At 34.8% G+C, this 24,606-nt stretch overlaps 1 protein-coding gene across 7 annotated transcripts in view; it reads right to left on the reverse strand.

Annotated features, from left to right (window-relative positions):
• Positions 1–13,470, reverse strand: part of LOC100366345 (uncharacterized) — a 78,489-nt gene extending 65,019 nt beyond the window's left edge. For 5 of the 7 annotated variants that reach the window (XM_085497884.1, XM_085497888.1, XM_085497887.1 and 2 more), the window contains exon 1: positions 13,063–13,469. In XM_085497884.1, the coding sequence (XP_085354010.1) occupies positions 13,063–13,173 (111 nt within the window). In that variant the 5' untranslated portion in view covers positions 13,174–13,469. Of the gene's footprint in view, positions 1–13,062 lie in introns of all 7 variants that reach the window. The other 2 variants (XM_078007256.2, XM_085497883.1) reach the window with 1 other exon arrangement.
• Between the last annotated feature and the right edge of the window lie 11,136 nt (positions 13,471–24,606).

Genomic DNA, 24,606 nt, shown 5'->3' on the forward strand with positions numbered 1-24,606 from the left:
GTCTAGCGGGATGGTATTTATGTTGAAGACCTGACAGGTATCATGGGCCAGTGTTACTTATTGATAAAGTAGCACAAACTTGAAATTCTATATTATTTACGTCTGTTAACAGGCAGCCAGTGAAGCGATTTTAAAAGTGGTGAAATGTGAGAAGATAAATCTCGCTTGCAGACAAGACGAGCTGCTGAATTCTGAACTTGTTGAAATTTCTTAATCAAATAATCGACTAATAAGCTATTTCAATAGTCAAGATGAGATCGTATGAGATCACAGGTGAGAGTCTGTGTTGCTCTTGGTGTAAGAAATGTAAATTTCTTTTTATCAAATTACAAAATTATAGTAAGTTGTGTTATTTTTAAAATCACTATTTTAATGCATGATTAATTAGCAAAACAAATCTTTGTGTGTCAGTGGTAGGTCATATCAGCTTAGCGGGCACACAGGTCTCAATGCCGTCAATAAAATAAGCTATTACGAATACCATTTACTACAATTAATTTGAGAATACTATTGAACGACTATGATGACCTAGTTTTTTTTTTAAAAACATTTTTATTGAGTATTTTAAGGCAATCAACGTGAATCCTGAATACGAAATATTTTGATAATAGTGAATTGAATATTAATGTATAAGCTTGACCAATATCAAAAGTGCCCATACTGTTACCAATATACAGTATGGTCCAAACAGATCTAACATTTTGCTAGCTTTAGTTAAAGCGGGGGAGTCGTCACCTGCGCATGTGTCAGATGGTCATAGCGTGTCATTGTTTACAAACAAGCATCTACCCACGAGCCTTTGCGTTTTTAGTGTGTGTTGTTACCGTCGATTGGGACTCAATTCCCACGCGTTAACAGGTGACGACCCTCTCGCTTTAAGCTGGCATGGCTTGCTTTCAAAACTTCCACTAAACTGTGATTTTTAACATTTTTTTGTTTAAATATAAATATGACCAAATCTCACCGAAATATTGTTTTAGACACGAATGCATGGGAAAAGTGAAAGGATACATGACAAAATTTACATAAAATTTGATACGAAAACTTAAAGTTGAGTAGTCACCATTTTGTTGAAATAGGTCAGGTGGTATAGACCGTAGAAAAATGCGACACATGACACACAGTATTATGGGATATGTCACATAAGGTCATCAGTGAGAAGACAACAGAGAGAGGCTTACCCTCTCTCAATGGCAACATATTTGACATTTCGCCCAGGGCACCCAGTATTAAAGTTGTCATATTGTACCGTAATTTCTGAGGTTCCTTGAATTTCAATAAATGGCGCCCTCTGGAGACCTGGGTACAGCCGCTCACAGCCATCTTTTTTTTTTCACTTGCAAGTGATTTAATATATAACCTCAGTATATATGCAAATTGATACCATTGACACAGAAAATGTTTTATTAAGAATAAAAATTGATGACAAAATTATTGATAGATACAGCTATTGTGGCTTTAAGGTTTCATAAACAACACATGAGGTCAATTAAAATGATCTAATTTATTTATCCATGTGAAATTTAAGTGATCTGGTAACTGGGCAGCCAGCACACAGAGACTGTAACTGTTGTAGCTGTAACCAAGGTATCATAAACAACAACCTGTCAATTCAATGAAAGGTCATGAATCAACATTTGTTGCCAACAAAAGTTGCAGCTTGTTGATCCACATATCGATGGCCTTGAAACAATACAGTAAATCAACTCTAACTGTTGGACTCGACCCCCTACCCCGGGTGAATGTGTCCTGCCCTCCAGACTCAATGGGGAGACCTAGAATTTCTTTACTGACGATGCAAGCTTTGGGAAACACTGGAATGTGTTCGCCTGGGCCGGGTTGACATCAGAATTGTACATTAAATTACCCTAATGCCATTATGATAAGGAATTGGTCACACAGCCTTGTCACATCAAGTGGCATTAAATGCTGGAGACTAGTATCGCATGGCACACTTATATTAGGTAATAATTAGTGCAGTGTTAGTAGCACAATATTCACTCTACTAAGCATAGAATTACTGTACAAAACCAAACTCACGTAGCGAGTGTGAAATTAGCAGAGCAGCATTCACACTTCCTATCTATGAAACCAAAGATGTGTATTTTTTTTTAAATTAAAAAAAAAATATACTAGAATATCAGAAATGTTTACAATGGATGTACTGTTATATGAATATTTCTCATCTATTTTTGGCAAAGAAATAATCCATTCCAATGTACACATACCGTAGGTAAGAACTGTGAGATGCATCATGGGTACCACAATGCGTTTCATTTATTAATTATTATCAAATCTTGCGGACATGTATCTTTTCATGCTTTTCACGACCAGTGCGAATTTAACTGGCATTCACAATATTTAAAAAGTACTTGAACAATTATTCTATATAATACAACTGCATTTTTAGCCGTTCACACCCTGTATTGTCCTTCAAACAATTTAAACTGACCAACAAGGTGTGTATAGGGTGCATGTCTATATACAAAGAATAATTGCCTTTTCCTCCATTTCCTCAATCACAATAACGGACAACAGTTCAACATCCCCCACATATACAGGTTCAATATACTATTAAAACTGGCTGGGTGACAAATTTATTAAGATTCTAAAACTCAGTCATAATACTTGGTAAACCTATTGTGAGAGGTATATACAAACAGAGGACCAATGGACTGCTGGAGTGTAAATTGAACACTTGAGTAATTGAACAAATAGACTTTATGTAAAACTACCCATGCTAAGAAGAAGATCCACCATTGTTGATTATTAAAGTCAGATATAATGTAGTACATCAACCAAAACAACAGTTTTTTGAGTTACCGGTACTGTCATTAGTAAATTTAGTGAAATGATATATTTTTTCCAAAATTTAATATAAATCTGAAAGTGAATTACAAAAATTTACGTAAGTATGTACATAAAAAATATTTGCCATTTTTTTGTTACCCTTTTTCAATTGTATGTACAATTCAGTGAAAGCCCAGATTTAATCGGAGTAGTTACCGAATAGTTAATCAGAGTAAAGGCAAAGATTTCAATTTTGATATCACTGCAAAGTACCTTGCATAAATGTTAACTTGTTGTCACTATCGTGATAGTTTTCGCTTCAAACTAGTTTTTAATAACCACTTCAGTACGCTTACCATCGCTTAATAAACAGGTTTGTGCTGTATTTACAGTTATTTACCTTAAATAGTTTACCGTAGTACATTAAATAATTTATTACTCCGTGAATTGTATATGCGTCAATTCAATGGAATGTGTCCATATTGGACAGAAGCGGTTACCATGTGAGGTTACGCCTGAGCGTTAATGAGTTCTCAAAATAAACATGAGAGTATTAAATTGCTTAGTGATAGAATCCTCAAATAAATAAATAATTTATTGTTCAATGACAATTTAACAAACAAAGGTACAGCTAAGCAATGTGAGTTTATAATGCTGGTGACAAAATAGTTCAGTGTTCCTACTTAATGTGATACGAATACATTAATCATAATTCAAAGATGTTTAAAACAATGCTTTCTGTCATATATGTATTGGTATCATTATATATATACTGTAAAATACTTTATTTCAGCTGGATTAATTTTCGCTGAAAAGACTTTTGAGGTGTTTTGTATGGTATTTATTTTCACTGATTTTTGGCGAGTTGAATGTAAAATATAGAAAAAAAGGTATATTAGCAAAATTTTATTTTCACTGAATCATTCCTTTGACGAAAATAGCAAAAATTATTTTACAGTATTCCCTAATATTTTTCTTCGTTCAGCTGTGATATGGCTTTTACAATTACAATTTCTTTTGTTAGGACTTTGTTTTGAACATATACAAGTATTCATGTGTCAAACACTATCTCTGCATTTGTTGTTGAAAATCCACGTCACTTTCGTTTGGGTCCTGTGATATGAATGGTCACATAATAATCAGAACTTTAATGGCATAGATTGTTGTTTTTGGAATATATCTGTTATAAAAATGATTTTTGTTTTTTTCTACTTTGATGGCCTGACATTTAAATGATATGCTTTCAGCAAGGTGATGGTCCACACGCTGAAAAAAACCTGCATAACCTAGTTAGAGTAAGGGAATATATATTGAGAACATAACCATAGGCACTGTTTATCTGTCAACGACCAGACTGTTTGGACGTGAATTACTCTCCTGGGTTATTTTTTGTACATCGGCAGAAGAACTGAGAAATTACCCGTGACTTCTATGATGGGACATGCCATTGCATTGACACTTAACATGATTCCAGGAAAATGATGTAATATTTCAGTAAGTGACAACCTTCTATTAAACCGAGACGCAAATATTTTGTAAATAAATGTTTTCGTGTTATAATTTTCTGTCATCACATACAAAGGCAAAACGATTATTATTTCTGTTTATTTTGACAACTGGAACTCTGTAAAAATAGCCAACTCCACTTTTTGCGATGTTTCTTTTTCAAAACAAAGTGAAATATTGCGAGTCTGAATAGTTCCGTTGTCAATATCCCTTATGATTACACGAGTTTATACTACAAAGTGTTATCTCAGGATTCCAAGTTGCACTCTGTGTGCCAGTGATATTTGTAAACCCTGGGTCAAAAAATAACACCGAGTCAGGATTCCAAGTTGCACTCTGTGTGCCAGTGATATTTGTAAACCCTGGGTCAAAAAATAACACCGGGTCAAAAAACAACGAGATAAAAAGATAACAAGTGGGATGGAATGAATACTGCGAAAAAAAAGTTGCAGCTTAAACATAAGACATTGCAGATATGATACACATTGTATGGTAAAGTTGCAATAACTGGAATCAGGGTCCATAGCACCAAGAGCCTAATGATTTCCAAGACTTTTCCAGACCTTTTCCCAAGCTTTCTTGGATTTTTCCCAAGACATTTTGACCCTTAATTCAGGCCAACATCATCACCAAAGCTCATCAAAGTTCTGAGGATATGGTAGTTCCCTGGAGAAAACAGGCCTTTCGAAAATGAATTAATAACTATGAAGAAATTTAAAGACTTTTCAAAGATTTTTTTCAATTTTCCTGTAATTTAAAGACAACTCAAAGACGTCCCAGACCTCAAAAAATCCAAAAACTTTCAAAGGATTTTCCCCAACGCTATGAACCCTGTGGAATTGATACAGCTGTATTATAGTCTTAGGATTATTGTGTGAAATATTGTTTTGCTGGAAATATTTACTAAACCCTCAATTTTCAATGATTTTCAGTGTCCAAATAGTGATTGTTTCTACTTCCCATCTGATTGTGTGTTTGGATTTCATTTGCCAAATAATTTGCACAACTTGCATAATGTTTGAAGATTTGTTTGGGTTAAAAAAGATAATTCTCTTTCCAACTACCGTACTGTAGCATAATGATGAATTATCAAATATTTTCCGCAAATTTGTGCAAATTCATACCATTAAATATTTCACACAATAACGCTTAAATCGTGATGGTCGTCGCGTAGCGCGTGTTCGAATTTTCATGTAAATAAACAATGTATTTTACACGCGTTGTATACGTCGCTATGAGTCCCATATCGAACAGGACGCGGCACGACGAATGCCACAATTTAAGAATGATCTAAGTGTAACTTTAAACACATAGAAATAAAAATGTCTAATTTTTCTACACAGTGGTAATAACGAAGTTATCTTGTCTTATGTATTATTTTGCATTCAACATTTCATCGGTTCAAAAGGTCAATCATTTTGTTGTTTTTTTCTTACGCTAATATGGCTAAATATGGGAATAACATTGAAATTGAGCATGGATTACAAATATGGTATAATATAAAATTCAGACACCCAGTAACTTTGCTCATACTAAATATATTCAAATAATTATCATAAACTAAAAATAAAATAATAAAAACAAGGTCATTTGAATATTACAGAGGAAGTAATGAGATACTTCCAATATAATATTGGTTCAGCATCAGATATTTTATTCTAATGGGAAAATGAAGACAACATTTTTAAGTTGACTTATTTTTATGATAATTAATGTGGCATGTAATTTAATCCATGGCAACAGTTGTTGCTATAATCACCAAGGCAATGATAATTAAGGATTACATTGACGACTCCAATTAGAAAACACCCATAGTAAAATATAAAATTGTATTTTGACATGCAAAATAATTTTCTACATTCCATTTTAGAGCAAATTCGTCGTGTAATAAACGTCACTTCCTCGCAGACGTCATATGTTTGCATGCATGCACTGTTGGCAAGGCGACTGGTGGCTGTTGTGGTAGGTTTATAAAATCCTATCTAGGATTTTTCACTCCCAAAAATAAGCCAATAAAAAAAATTTACTCCTACTCCGGATAAGAATTCCAGACTTACCCCGGTAATAGGAAGACCAAAAAAGCTGGTTGAGATTGGTTCACTAATAGATGCTAATTTGTGACAATATTGGTTGAGGGCCATAAGTTATTATGTTAGACCAGGCCTGGTTTATACTGAGGTAACACATTAAATTGCCATAATACGATTAAAAGGATTTTTGAATACAATTAATAAAATAATTACAAGTCTGACCTTCTATTACAAATGTAATAGTTTTAGTTGCATTGGCTAAAGTTACATTGTTTTTTATTGTCAATTTCAAACCAAAATCATGTACCCCCGGTAGTTCGTCAGATTTGTGTAGAGAAATTAAAATGTGCTACCGAAACTTACACCCGTATACTTTAATTTACATTTCTGCTTTTCCAACGACTGTAAAAAAAATTTAAAAATGCAAAGAAATTTGCAAAGGGGTACTGACGAAGAGTTTATAGAAGCCAAGCAAAAGCATTACTGGCAAGTGAGTGACAGACAATGCCACCACAAAACGTGACAGTTCACAGTGACTCAACAGGTGGTTGGAGGATGGACAAAGTATTGTAGCTTGAATACTGGTAGTTTCAATACAACGGAAACTCCTTTAAACTACACTTGCAGGAAGCTTGTATTTAAATATATACTTAAGGGATAGTAAACTGAATTGTAAGGAGGAGGAGGTATCAACAACAAGAAAAATCATTTGCTTTCTAAATCTAAAACTGGAACAGTTCCAGTCAACAAAATGTCTCAAATAGTTTTTTTTTAGAAAGAAAAAAAATTCATTTAGAAAACGCAGTCTGTTTAGAAAAACACTTATCAGGAATATTTTATTCAATAAAAATAAAATAAATAATGTGAATTTGGCACAAATACAAATACTCAGTAAGTCAATAATAAAATTGACTAAATTATTGATTATGATTGACATTTAGATTCTCTGTATATTTGGTCTAAAAAATAAAATTTTTCAGGAAATTGAGATTGATTTAAAACACCATCTCAATAACAATCGGAGAACATACATCATCCCTCAATTGCCAAAAGCAAGCACATTGTCAAGGGGCAAAGGTCAAACCAAAGTATCCATTTCACAAACAAGCAAGCTTGCCATTAAACTTATTGAAAGCATAGAGTGTGATAAATTGAACCTATATTTAAACATAGGTTTTAAGGCAAATTTCTTGCTTGACTAAACACTATTGAGCAGCGTGTGGAATTTTGATGTGGTCAGTAACCGATCCCACCACTTCCAGGTAACACATCGACAATAACAACAATTTGTTTACCCGCATCCAACACAGAGTACTGTAAGGTCACCTTGCCATGACAATTAGTGTATTATGTAACATTTTTGAAAAACAAAAAAAAAACTGAAAATATTTAGTTTGAAACTTAATATAATGGCGTGTATGTATTTGAGGGGGGGGGGGGGGGTCCCTACAATATTACTCTACTCAAATTTGTCAACTGTTTACATAGAAACTGCAGTTAGGGGTTACCCATTTGTAAACTGAAGGAATTATTTTTGTAAAATTTGATTCATGTATATAACATATTTTTTTGGCCATGTGCAGCCATTATACAAATTTATATTTTTTGGGGGCCTTCATTATCATTAAAGTATTACTCACACCCATAGTTCAAAATGGGAAACCCCATACTGTTGAAGTCACTGAGACATATAGCAACTTATTTTTAGGTGATTTATACAAACAGGATTTAACATGGGGTATTCTCTCTATCCCTCTAGACATGTATGATGAAAACTTGACAAGGCATATCAAACACTGACACAAATAATTTTTTTCATGCTGAAAATATTAACGATCATAAATAGCAAAAGATCACTAACCCTGTAAAGATTCAGTTGAACACATTGCAAAATGTAAATTACTTGCTGTTGTGTCAAATTTCAAAAGCATTTACCGATAGTTATTAAAATTGCAGTCATGACGTCAATATTTTTCCTTCCTTTCGTTTCACATGGCTTATTTCTTGATTTTAATAAATATGCATGCATTGACTACTCCAATCGGATGAGTGTCATCTAGGCATAGTAATCACTCAGCTGGAGAATTGTGTTTAATACTGTACATTTATTTTTCATTTTTCAAACTGATTTCATCACAATCATTATTAACCAGCCAGCAATCTTGACAAAATCAATTCGTTCAGACTCCTAATTATGTAATGTCTATGTACAAAATACTATAGGGGGAACTAAAATCTGTGTTATGTTCCATATATAGTAAACATAAAAAACAAGTGTAATGTACATCGTCTGTTTACATGAAATTTTAACACTCCCTAAACAGCACCTAAACAATCTCAAAATAGAAGTACTGCATATAAAAAAAAAAAATTCAAAAACTTATTTGTAATGGTACTAGTACTAATTGCTCTACATTTTAAAAACAGATTTTTTTCCTTGCAATTTCAATTGATTATGATACTGACTGTACAGAGTTTTAGTAGAGTGGAAAGGTATGCAAGCAAGTGAACCTTAGAACTGAAAAGATTTATAGAAAACTGTACTACGGTGTTGAATAATAAAATGCCCAGCAGGGTTAAAGGTCAAAATAAAATATGTTACATAGTACAACAATAGTTTGCAATTTATTTTCATTAAATCTACTACACTGTCATTGTTGCCATGCATTTTCTAACCCTATAACAGGATTACATATTTTAAACTACTCTGTAAAGATTGGTGACACTTTTTGCAGTAAACATACTTTCAGGAACATCACCCGAATGAAGGGGGGGGGCAAGTAGCAAAATAGTGCAATGACGGAAATTCAAGACTTGACATTCTATCTGCAGAAAGAATTTGAAGAGGGGAGGGGTTCACCATGACTACAAACTAGGTTAAATCTAGTGTGTAGTAATTGTTTAATAGTCCGTTAATCATAAAATGTTATCTCCAATTAATTTCAATAAAACTACACGACTGATAAGGAATCAAGATTTGATAATGTTAAAAAAAAAATTTTTTTTTACATTTTAGTATTTGGTTGAAATGTATCTCATTGAGTCTGAACTCTCAAACAGTGATTTATTTCAACCAAAAGTTGCCAATTTTCATTTCATTTTTAACACTCTACACTACAAATCAATTCTTATTCACAATAATTGTGTAATAGCAATAGAAAAATAAAATTCTTATCATTGTTCATAACAGATTAATAATTCAGTGATTTTGTCAGAGGGGATATGAGCTTACCAGACTGTAAACGACAGCATTATGGAATATATCGGATATTAATACACACATTATAGTGAAATATCCGCTTTTTCCTCAATACGTTATACAATGTCTTCAGCATGTTGACGAAACAGGAGAAAGATATGTCCAATTTATTGTTACATTCCGGAATGTACAATGTTCATTTCGTTTTATTTTTACAAAAACTGATTATTTTCCAACAAACGAGTTTATTTGATTTGATGTTTCACTTTTTTTTGCTTAAATATAATTCAATGACATTGTCTTATTCCCATTGCCTCTCATATTACTATAAAATTTGCTACACAAAATAAAGTCATCGAGGTCACGACTCGGTTAGCCTTGCTCAACTGGTTCGTAAGCAGTCTTGTGATTGGTTGTTGACAAATGCTAAACAGGCCACGCCTCCAACTGTGTCGTGCGTTCGGACTAACCGTTAGGAATTCCTAAATGGAGTCAATTTGTGTAGTTTTCTTGATTTATTCTGCAGATATCGGTAAAATGTAGGTAAGGCTTTGGCGAAATTCGAAGGAGCAACTAATATTCTTTAACCTGGTACTTTTTTTAGATTTTTAGATTTTATTTTTTTCGTCTGTTTTTTCGAGTTTAAAAAATGTTAGCTGGCTGGAGCCTTCATCCCTTGTCTATTTCTTACACTAGATACCAGCCGATACCTTCCCCCACCACGCTCATAGAGACTGCGTATTACAGTTGATTATAGTTCCTGGGTTCCCTGTGGTAATACACATGATTTGTATTACCAATTTGTATTTACAAGACAATTTCTTTGTATTAATTGCAAAATTAGTACAACATGGCAGGAAAGAACAGTTAAAGGCTAGACCAGCAAAGGTCTATTTCAATTTTGTATAAACAAACAATATAATGCATAGGTCGTATTGGAGGTCGTATTTGTTTACGTTTTGTATGCGTGTGCGTGCACAGTGACTGGTAGGCAATAAGCGGTCATTCGTATCTGAAAATAAAATTTAAATGACTTTGTGTTCTTGTTAATAAAAAATAGTTTATGGTCAACATTGGAGACAAATTAATAGTGAACATTTACATAATGTCCCACAATTCCATGCTGCACTATCTCAGGGAATGAAAGTCTTCCCTCTCATTTTACATGTATAACCCTATTTTATTATTTGAGAGGAGGTAGTCATGTCCCATTAGCGCTTCCCCAATCGCTACAAAAGAGCTTGCTGGCATAATACTGCGATGTAATAATTTATGAGAATTTATTTAAAAGTAGACCCATGGTGGTGCATGATGGGTATTTCAGCTGTTGAAGCAGACTAATCGATAGCTGTCACATACAAACTGTGATCTGAGACACAATATCATTATTAAATTTATTATTAAACCGACAGAAATTAAATTTAATTTTGAATGAGAATGAGAATTATAAAGTAGGTAACGTAATATGAAGTTATCAAAAGAATATCGTAAACATGAGTGCATTACGGCGACTGTATCGACTGTGCATAGCGTACATATTGCCCGAGTACATATTTACCGTATTCTAGTGATAACTTTATCATTGTACATATTTTTTCTGCTCGTCGTGATCATTTTATGAGATTGTAGCCCAAACGGCAGCGAAAAACATTAAGCGATGTGCAAAAGTTTTTGTTCAGTGACAGGATTATATTTCTATCGCGCAAAAGCGCTTCCAAATGTTAACATGGCAAAGTGTTGAAATATGACATCAATAATCTTTTAACGCATCTATGTTGGTAACGTAGTTATAAATTTGAATGATACGTGCTGATATGTTTTGGAACGAGTGCTGATATGGCAAATTCTATTGTTTTTTTATGCTAAATGTATAATAGTCTTACAGTGACGAAAAAGGTCCAGGACATACATTATTTACATTAGCAGTAAACACTAGTAAATAAATAAATATCCGTCAAAATATTACAATTTAATCTAACTAACTAAAATAATGTTTCCTCCTTTGAGTAACAGTATTATAATCTACGTTTGTCTAAAAATAAGTGACCTTGTCGTTAAAACTGGTTATGATTAGCGCATATGTTACGAGATAATTATGATGGAGTTAAAGGGTAACAGCTTTGCGGGTACTTTTAAAAATAGTCGCATTTTTGTACATTGGATTATGTGACCTCTAGAACAAGGTGATAATTTCCATGGTAACATGAATCATTTCTGACTCACAGGTCATGAAAGGTCAGGCTTTATGTCATATCGAGGTAATACCAGAATAAAAAGACATTTTTCTCAAAAGTGATAAGAACACTAACATCATTGTTACCATACAAATACAGTTATGCCACAAAGAAAAATAAATTAGAATTGTTTTTTGATATTTATTTTTTAATATAGAATCCCGACTGTGGCTAAAGCCATTCCATTTTACAAAACAGTGGTGTCACTTTCTTGATTTTTTCATACCATCTCTAACAGACAATTACAGCGAGTAAAAGTCAACGTCCGGTCTGCACAACGAAAACACACCTCTATTTATCAGCTGTTTGCCCTGCTGTCTGAAGCAATGTAAGACCCACAAACAATCAATTTGAATAGCAATCGCTTTTGTTCGAGTTTGTTTTGTTAAATATTAAGTTTAACTATCAAGGGACCACTAAACATGGCATGTGTTCTTGTGTAACTTGCAGTAAGCTGTACTGAATTTGAAACACCAACAAAGCACGGAAGAGTTTTTGTGCCACTGCCATGGGCACAAAAGAAAAGTAACAAGACCGCTTTCTCTGGAATGTGAGATTGAAATTACTCTGCCAAGAAGTCAATTCAGAAATATAGGACAGTTAACTTTAATTAATAATAACAGTAACTTTTTTTTTAAATAATTACACTACAGATAAGAGAAGCAGTGACAACAACTTATCCTACTTGACAGTATGTGTTACCATGGCAGTATTCAAAGTTTACATCCAATAATTATAATATTATCTTTAATGTATGGCAATGTTTTGATGTTAAATCGGCGCAAAACTGAAGCTTTGTTTTTAACTCAGTGATGACCACCTGTTTGAACGCCATCCGCCCACTCATCTCGGTCACGGACTAGGTACATCATGTGGCAGAGACACGCGCACGCCTCCACAAGTAAAACTGGTTACAAGGAGTTTCAAGAACGTCAATGATTTTTCCCCAGTTACTGTGAGGCTGATGGCAAGTTCCGTTTCGGTGAGGGGAAACGACAACACATTATTGAAACGTAATCTGAATTTGTACAGGCAGCAAAACAATTGTAATGTAATTGTTGACGTTATTTTTGTATAACGAAGTGTTACTCTATATTCTGTTCAAGTATCTGAGGACAAATCGACCAAAGTTTAAATAACCGGAACGTTAATAAAATGTTTATATTCATTACATAACAAAATGAAACACACCGGAACGGAGCGGGTTAATTATTGATCAAGGCGGAGACAGTACCGGCTACTGACGCGAAGCAGGGTACATGTTTCGGGAGTTGTGAGGACGTGCATGGTGTCAACAACTTACCTCGATCCACCTCTGTGACTCGATCAGAGCGTCGTCAATATTGTGATCCGCTAAGTCGGTGGTACACCTAGAAGAAGGGTCCCATACATCGGATTTCAGTTCATATGACATGTTGTGTTTTTAAAGTGTTACGGCACGTCTAAAACAGATCGCCCATTCACGATGGATGTCGACTGAGTGCACAGCACACTTTAGCAGACGAAGTATTCTTCGGCGGCAACAACAACAAGCAATCGAAAACTATTCTGGTTTCATCGATTCTTTACTATAAATCCCCACGTGTTCAAACTTGCACGCGACTTCAGTGTGTGGTCAAAACACCCAAATTAATAACGTACGATCAGATATGCGCGGGTAACTTGAAATAATGCCAACAACACTCGTGAAGTGTGCTTTCGTAATATTCATACTTGACATTCCAACCTTGTCAGCTGACAGAACAGAAGCATAGTGATTGGTTGCAATGGCGATCTAATCTGCATATTTATTAATAGTATGTTTACACATACCACATTGCTCCATCTAAGTTGCTAACGATTTACCTGTCCCGAATACTAGTATGTGACTGAAATATGACACCTGTACACACACATTGACACCAGCGTTGAAATAAATTAGAACACAGTTTTACAACTTATACATACAACTGTAACGGTTCAAAAAATACTGGAAATTTTCAAAAATGTTTATTTTTTAGTGTTTATATCTGACAGTTTTTAACCAAACTAGAAATGTATTTATTCTTTATGGTAGTAATAAAAAAATATCTTATCTTATTTGATCTGGTCTCCACCCCATGGGACAAAATTTGACGGATGTCTATCACCCGAGCTCATAATATCGACCATATTCTAAGGAAATTTGGCCTGCAAATGAGCGAAAAATGCTGCTTAGTGAAACTCATTCATCAACAGGGCTCTTTCTCTTAGATGGAACATTTTGATAGAGCTAGGAACGGGTATGTCGTGCCGCGATCATCGTTACAGTTGTTTATATTATGAAATATTTTGGAATACTTTTTATTTGCAGTATCGGCCGATGAAACTTCTTTTGCAAAAATAGCATACATATAATGTATTTAAAGGGCGGTGTTCTACGAGATTTAGGATAAAATATGTGTAAGTCAGAATAATTAAAACGAATATATGAAATATTATTAATCAAGTATTATTATAGCATTGATGTAACTTGCAACACTGTTTTGGGAACATTGTTCATTTATCAAGTTACTTTTGCACAAGTGGGAAACATTTTGCACAAACTGTGTTGGTGGCGCTCTTCGTTTTACGCATGGTAGTACGTGGAACCAGCTGATGCAGTCGATGCACGCAAGTACTACGACGGAGGTGTTGAAAGGGGAACACATTTGACAATTTCTTGAATTTGTGTCAAGTTATTCCATGTGATAAGTTGTTTGTAAAGTACAACTTGGGGAAACGGGGTTATAACCAATATTTGTCTGAATTATGAACTTTAGTTTCCCGAGTTGACGCTACAGGAATCAATGTTTTCCGCTCCTTTTACAGTACAATTTTTGTAATTGTTTTTTTTTTGCTCAGCAAAATACCAACAATTTTTTCCACATGTTTACTATTTAGTCGTTGCCATCCATTAATTTTGCATGTCACCATGCAAACAAACCACTGCTACTATATTAACCTACCCAATACTCTGATTACATCATTATACAGGTACATTAAACAAGAGCCTCTCTTAGGCCGTAAATTATGAGCTTGTGAAATCTTGTATACAAAGTTAGTGATATAGCAATCTCCCCACAGTTTTGATTGTCCTTTGGTTTTAAGAGTCATTCAAGCTATCAACCGTTAGTCCTCTGCCGTTCCAACACATCCTGCCCATTGCTACAACGTATGTATTACGTGCGGGAGTTAACAAGGGATTGTTGACATCAACATAGGTTAGGTTATGTTAGAAGCCGTATTTGAATTAGTATTTCCTTCTCCGTCTGATCTAATCCTCTGTTCTCCGGGCACCCGAGTATTGCCAGAAAAAATCCTTTTATTCCTTTAATATAATTTAAAAGGTATTGATGACAGCTAGTAGTTTATAACAATCCCGTCGTGTGCATGCCGTTTACTGAGCAGTATCATGCGAGGAACCCGCTATCTGGCCATAAATTGACCATAAATACTCATTGAGACTGGCGGGCAAAAGAAAATCCCTAGAAATGTAAGAATATGTAAACTTTGCACAGACAATGAAATTGAAGACTAGTACTATTTCTTAATAGGATATAGTAAATATGACTTACCCCGTAATAAATTATTTAAGGTAGAGATGCAGTTTATTTGGCTTGCTTTTTAATTGAGTAATTAGACAATGAAGATGGTATTATATATCCAACATGTTATATATTTTCTGAAAGCTTATTATACAAACTTTGTAAAACTTGTCTTTATTTTAAATATCCAGAATGCGTTTTTGATTTTGGGTCAAAAATATGCTTTTTTGGACAAAAGTGGTTTAAAAAAAATTAGCTTAAAAACTTCAAGTCCGTTTGTGGGTAAAATTACATCACTGGATACCTTGGTATACTACTAATTCAAATGCGTCCACTCATCTCTCTAACGGCTTTCAAAGTCGCACAGCATGACCTCAAAGTTCACTCTTTTCTATTTTTGCATAATTTATATATCCATGTTAATTGCGGACTTGTTATTTTTGTTCCACTCGCCGTAATAAACTGCCCGGACGCATTTTGAAGGGGGAACACCTTGTCAATAATGTGTGAAAAATTCGAGGCAAATGGCCAAAGCGTCTATCAGCTATTTTAATTTAAAACCCAAGAATTCTCCAAAAATAGAAGACGAGAAAAAGGCTTATTTGCATATTTGCGCGTTAAACCGGGAATTACTGCTTTGTCATACTTTGTAGACTATTGAAAATGAAAGTTAACGTATAGACATAGACATTTTATGTAAAATCGTTGGACCAGAACAACTACTCTTGAATATACAAGTAACCTGTAGAAGGCTGTATGGGTAATATTTTTATATTGATTTTTGTTGCATTTGCAGCAAATAGTTACCAAACAATGAGAAATCTATTGGATTGGATTTACCTCTCAGCTGGCTTCAAATACATAGTTCAAGCCTGCCTAACCGGTACTTATATCAGGATTTAGCTACAGAACATGGACAGTCTGTGGTTACAGCTTCATGTTCCGAGTAATCGCAAGAAATTGACATTACAATAGAAAAATAAAAGACTGGCACTCCAATGCAATTAATCCTCGGATTGAAACGTAGACTTTGAAGTCAATGGTGTAAGCAATGAATAACTTCAAGTTGGCTTAGAGACGACATAGTTTATTTAACCAGTGCTGAACTAGAAGCTGAAATTATAATTAAGTTCGTTGTCATATAATTTGTTTATTTCAATTTCTCCTGAGAAGTCAAATAGAATACATCGGTGAATGGATGTTTTGGGGGTGTAGTTTACACTGTGTATGGAATGGTAGGGTTGGGTGCCATATAATTTGTTCATTTCCAACTCTCATGAAGTCACATAGAATTTCACTTAATTATTTTCGTTTTCAAGCATCACGTGTGAATCCAATTTTCACTGTGGTGTGTCAAGTCTCAATGGGGTATGTAGGAAATGGCATTTTCACTGGAATTTATTTTAGCGGAAAAATGTTTACAGTGAAAATGAAGTATTTCACATTATTACATATGTACTGCAGTTTATTTTGATTCGTCCCTGAAATCAAAATCGGTATTTCCACACCACATATGCAAATGAGGTCTTGGAGCAAACAAATTAGTCCTTTCAAGAGTAGCGTTTTTCGAAACATAGCAGAAATAAACAATATTTAGAAGTACGATATTTTACGCTTGGGTACATGGATATACTTGCCGAGTGAAATGAAATTTGAACAAGAATAATGGTACTTCTAGGCAGTCACTTATTTTGACTAAAACTATTAAATTTGCATATCACCCATGCAATAATGTTTTCGGTATTTTCACGGTCGATATGCAAATGAACATGGTATTGGCGATCCGCTCCACTGGGATTGCTCTTACAGCCAATACAAAGTCAGCTTGGACGTTCAGTTGCGAGACGTAACAAAAAAAAACGCAGCCAGTGATACATTTTGAAAATAAAAATACAAAATAAACGCAATCAGAGGCGCCGACCACGCGCGTTGGCAATAAATAGAACGCGTTGTGACGCAGTCTCACCAGCCTCTTTCACTGACGCAATATAATTATGCTATTTCCCAACGCACTTATATTTAATACATTGACAAAAAACACCCCAAGAAAAATGTAAATCAAGCTTGTAATTACAAGTAACTCAACTCGAATGCAATATTCATCACTGTAAAAGTGGATAAATTCGAACCAGCCAGCTCATGATTGGAGACGTCCGTCGTCTTCGTTGATAACTCGCCAATTCACCATAATCGTGGTGGTGAACTGTTTTAATAGCTGATTTGTAAAAGATGGACATTCAATTCATATTCATCCCAACTTATTTGAATATTCTTTCGGAAATTTGAGACATTGTTAAAAAAATCCTGTACAGGGTTATGTCTGATGTAAACTAATAATACGCAATTATCCAGGCAGTACTAGAAATTATTGCTGATACTAAAAAAAAATTGTATTGGGAAGTTGGATACTTGAACGTGTAGTCCCGGGGCATGTAGTAGACGAACATAATCGTACTGTCACATGTTTTTCGTCTTAGCCTTGTCTTTTCGTCTTAACCGTCGCAGTCCGCTTCATTGAATGTTTAGTTTGATAATTTATAAACATATATTCAGTGTGAAACTGTTGCTTTCAAAGATGATTTAAACTTGTCCCTTCCGTTGCCAACGTATTCAATATACGGAAATAGCATGTGTGTGCGTTTGCGTGAGTGAAAGATGCAGGCGAGATTACTCGTCGCAACGCGTTCTCTTTATTTCCAACGCGCGTGGTCGGCGCCTTTGATTGCGTTTATTTTGTTTTTTCATACTTTTTCATACGTTTATTTTGTTTTTTCATACGTTTATTTTGTTTTTTCATACTTTTTCATACTTTTTAATCACTTATATATATTTGATTTTTTTTAATCACTTATATATTTATTGCTGTAAACCAATAGAACATTTGTAATTCTAAGGATGCAATAAAGTTATTATTATTATTATTATTATTACTCGAAATCTATCACTGGCACCGTTTATTTTGTCATGTCTCACAACTGAACGTCCAAGCTTTGTTGATAACTTCTCACTAAACGTATCTCCTGCTACAAATTTAGGATACAACACCCCAGACATAGCTTATTTTACTTAGCTTGAGTGTGGGCACAAAGTTACTTTTTGTAAAATCCGAAAACAAATTCTGACCACCGTTTCCATGGCAACATACAAAAACTGATTCTTTTAATACCTTCACGCCAAATGTATTACACCTTACATTTCTTTAATTAAAAAGCACGGACATAGCTCATTCTACTCAGCTTGAGTGTAGGCAACAATTTACTGTTTTTTATGTCTATTTTCATTACCGAGAAAATGGACCCCAACGTTGGGGTAACTTTTCACCAGCAACAGTTTCTAACTCCTCTCTTAGCTAATTTTGTTCATACATGACAGGCAGGTTGTATCGTCACTAATTGGAAAAAACAATCCTGGCCCACAGCTACCATGGCAACAGTCAGAAACTGTTTTTTTGAATACTTTCGCGCCAACTTTATTACCTCCTACCAGTCTTGTGATAGCAGTGTTTAAATGATTATGTCTTTTATTTTGGCTACGTTGCACACCGGCGCCGACGGACATTGTTACACTGTATCAACGTAATCTCAACGCAACTTTGAACTTTGAATGAAATGTAAATACTGCCTCCGGCCTCCAATCTAGAAAATACTATCGCAAAACGGATGGAAATAATACATTTAACGGCAGAATACGTCCTAGCAATACAATTAAGTGACTTCTAAAGACTGAATGTTTTTTGCGAACTTCATATACGGTGCCCGGTTTTAGTTAGGATGTTTCTGCTGGCGACGTTGCGACGTTACCCAGTTACAAATAAAGATTACCAACGCCAAATGAACAACATTTTAACCGGTAATGAAGATTCATTCAATCCACGGCTAACAAGTTACATCACAAGCGAAGTTGTAGCGTACGGCTCAGCGACGACCGCTGTCGAGGAAAGTCATCCCGTCAGTGGAGTACCGCAGTAGCATGGCATGTTTGCCAATGCAAAATTCTGTGGAGAAACTTTTAACTTCAACATAAATTTGTGTCAACCCTTCACCATTGTATTCAAACGAATCACGTGGTGTGCCGTTCTTCTTCAAACCCGACATTCAATCAGTAGGGGACTTTCAGTTAAAAAAAACATCGCAAATCATGCAAATTCAACATTTTCAAACCAGTATACTAAAACAGAAATGCTAAGTAATGTAAAAGAAGGATAGATGTTACTTTTCAGTATACACATCTCTGTTGATACTATCCCTCACATATTCTACCCCCAATTATTTCTGCGTAAAATGGACTAGCCTCTTTCTTGTTGACATTCAGAGTAAAATCACGTGACAGGCTGTTAAAATTGGCTGTTGCATACACTTTCGCCGGTCTGGAAAATGTGTTTAATTAGCTCTCATTCAAGCAACAATGCAGATTTCCCAGTTGGGGTTAAACTATTGGATTCTGCCATTAAAAAATAGGGGTGTTTTGAGAAAAAAACGAATAACCCTGGAGTGCACACAACACACTGAATTTCGGAACAAATCTTGCATTATTTACAGCAGCAGAATACCACAGAAATATCAGACGAAACATGGAAACACTATATATTGTATTTCGGCCTGAACCCTCTCTATTGCAATTCCAGGAATTACACCCATATGTGCACCCATTTTCAACCTTGGTATCACCCAACCCTGAAAACAAATTCTTAATACCACGCTGAAGCGTTTGGTAATAAATCAGAAACACGTCATTCATACCAGTGTTTTGATGGGGTTGGTAAAAACACGTGGCAATGCCCAGTAAATATGGCGTCATCTCATGAATTATTCAACAGGGGGCGGTCCTAGGAAGGTGACCTTTTATCACGATCAAAACATCATGGCTTCTCTTCGATGTATTTTTAATAAAAAGTCTACGAGTATTTCAGAGCCTACGGTTTACCGTGAAGAGTACAAAGTGGGATATTAAATTATTTATGCTTGATGATTTTTATGTAGTATTGAGAACCAACTCCAGGAAGCAAACGCACAATAATGAATAATCGCGTAATCCTAGAATCGAAACTCGAGGCACAGAAGTTTTGTTCATCGTTTCCATTCCCATTTTTCCCACTGCAACATATTTGTTAAAAGAAATATTTGAATTCTGCAAGAAGAGAGCTCCAGCTCCTAAAAGTTTTAAAATTTCGACCGGTTTTAAATAATTAATGTTGGAAATCTGACAAAATTAAGTGCATTTTCGAGCGGTCGAATTTTTCTGAATAGAAATCGGCAAATGAAAAAAATAGGAGTGCTAAACAGTGTGCTTCGTTAGTTTAAAAAAAATGGAATGTCCGTCAAATTGACGTAAACTTCCCCATTTTTCACGGAAAAAGCAAAGGTCGTGGCCGAGTTGCAGGCTAAAAAACTCAAAAATCAAAACAAAATGATCAATCAGTAAGTATTATGACAAGGAAAACAAACATCAGACGCGCGGAGAAGCGGTCAGCGCGTCAAAAGAGTTGTTACCGAAATGTATCAAGTTACCTCTCTGATTTATTTTTCATTGAAATTATTTGGTTGTTTTCAATTAATTTTAGCGTACCTCTGCAATTTATTTTAGCATTGTCAGTTGTTTGCTTCATTGAATTAAACGGAGTTCGTCCGGTTGCAAACAAAGCTGTCTCGCACTACCTAGCAAAACTTGCGAATGATCGAAGTACAGGTACCCATTGGACAAAAGATACACGAAAGTTTGTATCTCCCCGACCCAGTGCAATATATCCGGTTAGAATCAAAGCTCACGTGCCCCTTATTTGAGGGACCAGATTCTGCCGTAAATTCGGGATGGGATTTAAAAAATAAATAAAATGGGACTTTTAAGGTGTTTTTTGACGTCATTTTCTAAGTTTTACCGTAGTCATTGACGCCTATTCAAGAGTATGATGTTTATTGTGACTAGCGTGAATGGGTAAGCTTCGTTTCGACAATGAGCAGTTATCACTGTAAACAATGTTAAATTATTCTTCACATGCTCAGTTTATTTTTTGAGAACAATTATTTAAAAATAAAATCTCTCAGTCAATCAGAAACTCGGATTCATGCCTTCAAGGAAAGTCATGTTTGGACGCTCACATCGATTTTGTTTTTCGTTCGGTGGGCTGATGCCTTCAGTGTAGCTTTTGTCTCTTCCGACATAGAAATCATCTGAATCTTCTTTCTACCTCTCTTTCTTTTCACACCACGCATAATGTAATGATAAAAATTAGGAAAAAACGCTGAGGAAATATAATGTTTGGTTTGCTAGCGAGCGAGAACTGATTTAAGATTAATTGCACATGCGCGTAATTGAATGAACTATGACCCGTACAATCTCGATTTGCATATAGTCAATCAAAGGTCCTGTTATTTGGTTACTCATGCAAATTAGGCAATTGGACATAAACATTGCCACGCGTGAGTGTTTTTTATTTTAAACCAGAAAATAAACAGCAATTTTAACGGTGTTCCAATAAGAATTCATTGGTCAAATTTTCACAGAATGTTCTTTAGATAAAAATCTACATTAAAAACGAAAAAAACTATTTTTGATTGAAATTCACAAATAAACTGCATCTCTACCTTAAATATATAGAGGACAACAAAATCTGGATTTTTAATCTGAACGTAAGAGATGGAACATAGTAACTCCATCAAATAAGTCTGCAGGTGGTTTTAATGCAATAGCATATTTAGTAGCTTAGTAGTTTTTTTTTTTTTTTTGCTTTTTTTCTTCCATTCTTAGTTACATTTATTCAATGTTTTATTCGAGATTTTGGTGGAGTGAACTGTATTTCAGTTTTCATTTGTTCTAAACAATAACGTTAGCTTATCATGTTTCTCCTCGTGCTATTTGTGATATTAGTTGCGTGAAGTATTATTTCTGTCTTACTCTCTGTAGTAGATTTTCGTGTTGAATGAAATTATTATTATTATTAATTCATGTTTAGGATTTACTTTCGTGTACCCCGATATTATGTGTCAGTTAATGCACTCCTCCGCATTTGCTTTGTGGGAATAACTTGCATACAGATTCTTGCTTTGCTTTGTTTTGTTTTTTAATACAATAAACTATGGGAGTGTATAAATTTACTTGTATTGCTCTATTTATAGTAATAACTGATCAAGAGCGCATGACATAAATACTACAAACTATATCAAAGAAATAATTACAAATTACCTGGTATATGGTTTCTCAAACAAATAAGTTTTCAAATGTACCTTAAAATCGTTAATATTGTTCTATTTTTTTTTTACATGTTTTGGTAGAGAATTCCACAAATGTGGTCCTCATACAGCAAATTCCCTATCACCACATGTTACTAAACGTGACAATGGTACTGCAAGTAAGTTTAAAGAGCTTGTAGAAGACCTGGGAGTGTACAAAAGTGACACGTGTGAATGGAACATTTCGGTAATATATTTGGGGGACTGGCCGATGAGGGCTTTGTATACTAACATCAATAATTTATATACAATCCGATTCTTTACTGACAGCCAGTGAAGAGAAATCAAAGGTGTAATATGGTAATTTTATTTTTTTTCAAAACAATCTTAGCTTTTGCATTCTGTACCCTCTGCAATTTAGATAATTGGATATTTGCTATACCATACAATAAACTATTGCAGTAATCCAGCCTCGCTCCCACAAGAGTGTTAATAGTATTCTAGATAGTTTGTTCACACCCAGATTACATACACCCTTCCTGACATAAATTAAAGTATAATTCACTTCGAGGGAAATCAAATTTGAATTCTAAATTGTCAAAAATTAAAATATTTTCTCAGGATTTAATTTTAGTTTATTGTAGTACATCCATTCTTTCACTGACACAATCCTTAAGATTAATCATAGCCAAGTCACGATCAGCATCCTTTATTCCATGTTTTGTCATATTACCTCAAACCCTGCAAATGGAAGTGTGCATGGAATCACGGGAAGAAACGGGGTGTATTGTGATAACTGTCATAAAGGTGATTGACGGGTCATACTTGTTTTCATCTTCGGAAAGACAGTGGGTGTTACCGGGTGTTCTTGTAATTTACATAAGAAAGGGTGTTTACAACTTTGTAAGGAGAATTGAAATCTACCAGGTGTGCTGTTATTTGAATAACAAAGGATGTTTATGATCTACAGAGTTGCCTACACACAGCTGCTAGCAAGATTACATTCTGATTGGCTCATGTAGAAACGCAGTTGGTGTCACTGTCTATAAATTGGACTAAAGACGGTTTGGGTCGATCACTTCAACTTGCTTTCCTGCGTGTTCTGCTACGATACGATATTACAGGCTACAACCGTCATTCTGCGAGACTTGTATGAACTGCTCTGCAATCTCCTGCTTTCAGCAGTGCCCTCCAGAATACCAGCGTTCCTCTGCAAGCAAGACTCTTGCATTTCTCAGTTGCAGAAGCCATTGACTAGTCCATCAATACATCCTGGAACTAAGGATATCACCAATGCACACTTCCCCAAGCAATCCCCTATTTTAGTGACTATTCATTGTAATTTTCTGTGCTTTATTTCTTGTAATTATTTTGAGAAGTATTAAAACCAGGAGCTTTAACTCAATATTCTGGTGTATGTGCATTTCATTTCCAGTACTATTGAACCCCCTGTCCAGTGCGAGTTCTGTGGGTGGCATTCTCAATTGCGATAAGCAGGCCTTACACCGACATACAGAGTTTGGTTGAAATGACACCTATAACTGAGCATCATCGGTGATGTTCTATAGTACTACAAAGTGGGAAGTAAACATGCTAAACAAAAGTGGCCCTAGCACAGATTCCCATTCAAGCCACCCTGACAAAAAAAATCAGACAGCGTCAAACGCTCCACTCAAATTTAATTTTTTTTTCTCCAGCGAGTTAATATGCGACAGTATTTGAATAGAAACAGCTTTTTCAATTATTTTTTTAGACAAATGAAACTGGACAGTAGTTACTGTATGTCAAGCTAAAGACATTTTTCTAATGTCAAGGTCCCATTTTTTTTTAACAATGGTAATACAATTGCTTCTCTCAACCTTAACGAGAAACACCATTGGTGAGGAATTAAAACATTTTACCTAGCCACCAATACACTGTTTTAACACTCATGGGTCTAGATGGATGATTTAAGACATCTTCCAATAGTAATTTAAATTACTTTAAAACATGACGAAAAGATAGGAACAGCAGTGTCAAGCACATTAAAGACAATGTTACCAATCTAGTAGTTTTTCAATTATGACCATCATTTGCACAAGTTTTTATATGGTCATCAGTACAGTTACACTACGAGGGAGAATCATGGTCTTATTG

The sequence above is a fragment of the Saccoglossus kowalevskii genome, chromosome 4, assembly GCF_978046115.1.
Source record: "Saccoglossus kowalevskii chromosome 4, keSacKowa6.1, whole genome shotgun sequence".
NCBI lineage: Eukaryota > Metazoa > Hemichordata > Enteropneusta > Harrimaniidae > Saccoglossus > Saccoglossus kowalevskii.